General features: G+C 40.9%; 1 protein-coding gene across 1 annotated transcript in view; it reads right to left on the reverse strand.

The window, feature by feature from the left end:
• Positions 1-665: 665 nt before the first annotated feature.
• Positions 666-3,125, reverse strand: part of LOC123148078 (histone deacetylase 1) — a 10,352-nt gene continuing 7,892 nt past the window's right edge. Inside the window, exons 6-7 of the mRNA XM_044567433.1 lie at positions 1,518-1,598; positions 666-1,403 (exon numbers count right to left, since the gene is read on the reverse strand). Coding sequence (XP_044423368.1) covers positions 1,296-1,403; positions 1,518-1,598 — 189 coding nt within the window. The 3' untranslated portion in view covers positions 666-1,295. The remainder of the gene's footprint in view (positions 1,404-1,517; positions 1,599-3,125) is intronic.

The following is a 3,125-nucleotide window of genomic DNA, read 5'->3' on the forward strand; positions in this document are numbered from 1 at the left end:
TTTATCAAAATTCAGTTTTTTAATATATTTTTCCTGCATGAAGCACATCTTATTGTGCTTCTTCGAGAAGCACAATTGTGGTTCCTGAAAAGAGAAAAGCATAGGCTATACTTATGCGAGAGGGAGAGTTGTGTTTCTCAAGAAAAAAATAACATATCATCTACTTTTGTGAGAGGCACGACTATGCTTTTCGAAAAGGGAAAACACAAAAGTGCTTCCAAAAAAAGTAAATAAAGCACAAATGTGCTTTCGAGTTACAATTTTTCCCAGGTTTCAGTTTTTTTTCTGGTTGATAGTCTTTTTCTAGTTTCGGTTTTTATTTTTGTTTTTGGTTTCCCTTTGTTTCCTGACTTTTTCTGGAAAAAAAGCATCAAACCCTGTTAACATTGGGAAAGTAGACTAAAAGAAACGAAGGGAGTACTTTTTGATGCCAGAAATTGGTCCCTGCTTGTGTATTTTAAAGTATTTGGGTTTGTTTAGGACACATCTAGATGTGCCCTAGTTATTGCACATCTAAGTGGCTCAATCAAACTAGAAAGGAAAAGAAAAAAGAGGAAAGAAAATGTTTGCACAAATCTCCGTGTAAAATCAAGGATATGGAACTTAGATGTGCAATACTTAGGGCACATCTAGATGTGCTTTAGCAAAACTGTATTTCAAATAACTTTTTACCTCCAACATGCAATCTTTATTAATAATTGCGGTAAAGGTAGTCTTCTCAAGTTTGAACATTACAATACGAAGGCCACAATTATTTCCTCAACTAGAATGTTACAAGAACAATGATGACTCAATAAAGAGACAATCCATCAATGGGAATACATTACGAATCCAACTTTTCTTCAATGGAACAGACTTGACACCGAAAACGCAGTAAGCGGCATTCTTCCTAACAGACCATAAGAAGACCCTTGTGCGATGAGAAAAAACAGCTCCAACCAAAAGGAAGCCTTCGCCTAGCTATACACTGCTAAGTCACATACACCAGGTCATCTCCCCGGAAGCATTTGATTGGAATGTATTGCATTACTAACTTGGTTGCTCTACAGGCCCCAGACTTAAATTAGTGCTAAAAATGGCATTAACGAATCAACTATCATTTGTGTCAAAGTCACGAATATAGTGCACAAAGCTTCAACTGCTCTCAAGGCACACGGACCATCTTGGATTCTGGTAGCTAACTTGTTGGTGCAGTAGATTGTTTGAACTATGCTACAGCTTACAGACTGTCCTGGCTCGTCCAATGGAGTCAATGGGCTGCACAGATGCATCAGTTGCTACGTTAAGGTGGATGATCATGGTTTCTGATGCAATGCTTGTTGTTCCTGTAATTTGTTTGACCTCTCTGGTTCAGCCCTGACAACAGCTGGCCCGTCTATGGCCATCGGACTTGCATCAATAGGCTACAGATGGCAATCAGCAGAAAAAGGCAGTTGTGGTTAGGAGCTAGGAGAGTAACATTTGCAATGTGCATGTATTCTTCCAATACTAAGTTTACATAACAAAAGAAAACTTACAGGGTTTTGTTTTGAGGAACCAACTCCATCAGCCACAGGTTCTGGGCCCCTTACTTGTTCTGAAGCTACTCCGTTACCATCCTGCAGCATACCAATAAAAGAATTGCAAACAAATTAAATGATACAGTATCTACAAAACCCTTGTAGGCCAATACATGAACAATGCTCTGTTACAGTTGGGCAACAAGCAGGAGCCCTTGATGCAAGGTAGACAATACACCATGTGAGAATTGCTTAACCACCCACATACATGGCGGTCGCATATTTGTCATTTTTCATAGGGGAAAAGCATCCTTCCTCGGTCCACAAGAAATAAGGAATGGCTTGAAATTACAACCATGCCCTTCTCCTTCTCCTGCTCATAGGGGAAAAGCATCCTTCCTCGGTCCACAAGAAATAAGGAATGGCTTGAAATTACAACCATGCCCTTCTCCTTCTCCTGCTCATAGGGGAAAAGCATCCTTCCTCGGTCCACAAGAAATAAGGAATGGCTTGAAATTACAACCATGCCCTTCTCCTGCTCCTAGGTTCTCTAATTATTACCTCAAATCCCATGTTCTCGCTTAAGGAGCATTAGGAAGGAAGGGCATTCAGTTGAGAGTAATAAGCATGGGGGTATAATAGGAAGAATGGAAAGCGACGTGCCTAGAAATTGTAAAAGCAGCCGATATTTGTGGACAAATAAGATGGTTGAAACACCCTACATTCTAGACACAGAGTACTTGTCATACAGCATTACCATTGCAACTAATTCCATTATAAGGTGCAAGAGCATGCATGAGAACATTTGAGAAAATTAACTGCCACAAACATTGGTCACCTAAAGCACCACACCAGAAATTACTGGCCCTATAATAGCCATATAACATTAGTAAGGGATCCACGTATCACTGTAGGCCCAAGCACAAGTCTACACGAAATGCGGCATCAGCAGGTAAGCAAGTGGCTAAGGCTTAGAGGTAAGCCTCTGTCTCTTTATGTTAGGATTTGATTTGCTTCCTTTGAACTCTTGGGGATCGACTTAATATCCACAATCTTTTTTCCGCGTTTCTTAGTTTGCTTAGGTCACACACCAATGTTTTCTATCAAGAACCATGTACGATGGCTATATGCGTACCTCCTAGTTCACTGTCATGAAGCAGAAACTACATGCATGCCTCCTAATTCACTATCAATAAGGTAGATACTACTAACTCCCCTCCCTCCTATTTTCTTTATCTCCTACACCAAAACCACTTTTGGCGCCATCGGCACCTTATCCACATGGCAGCAAGGTGCCAAGGTCCTGGACCACAACCTCTTGTCGATCACATGTACAATGGTTGTAAAGGTAGTAAGGCGGGGTTCCCAATCCCACTTGAACTTTTAAGCGCATAAGGTAAGGTTGTGCCTTTGACGGTCTAGGAATACAATAATCATCACAAACACTGCAAGAGAAAATTTAAAATATTGTCATGCACTTTTGATGTGTGCACATAAACAGCCCCATTGCTCATCTAATCCTGTGACCTAATTCCCAGAACCCTCCCTTCTCCCTCGCCAGAACCACTCTTTTTTTTTCCTCGCCACAGCAGCAGAATAGATCAGATAAGGCGGAAGTGGGGACAC

The sequence above is a fragment of the Triticum aestivum genome, chromosome 7A, assembly GCF_018294505.1.
Source record: "Triticum aestivum cultivar Chinese Spring chromosome 7A, IWGSC CS RefSeq v2.1, whole genome shotgun sequence".
Taxonomy (NCBI): domain Eukaryota; kingdom Viridiplantae; phylum Streptophyta; class Magnoliopsida; order Poales; family Poaceae; genus Triticum; species Triticum aestivum.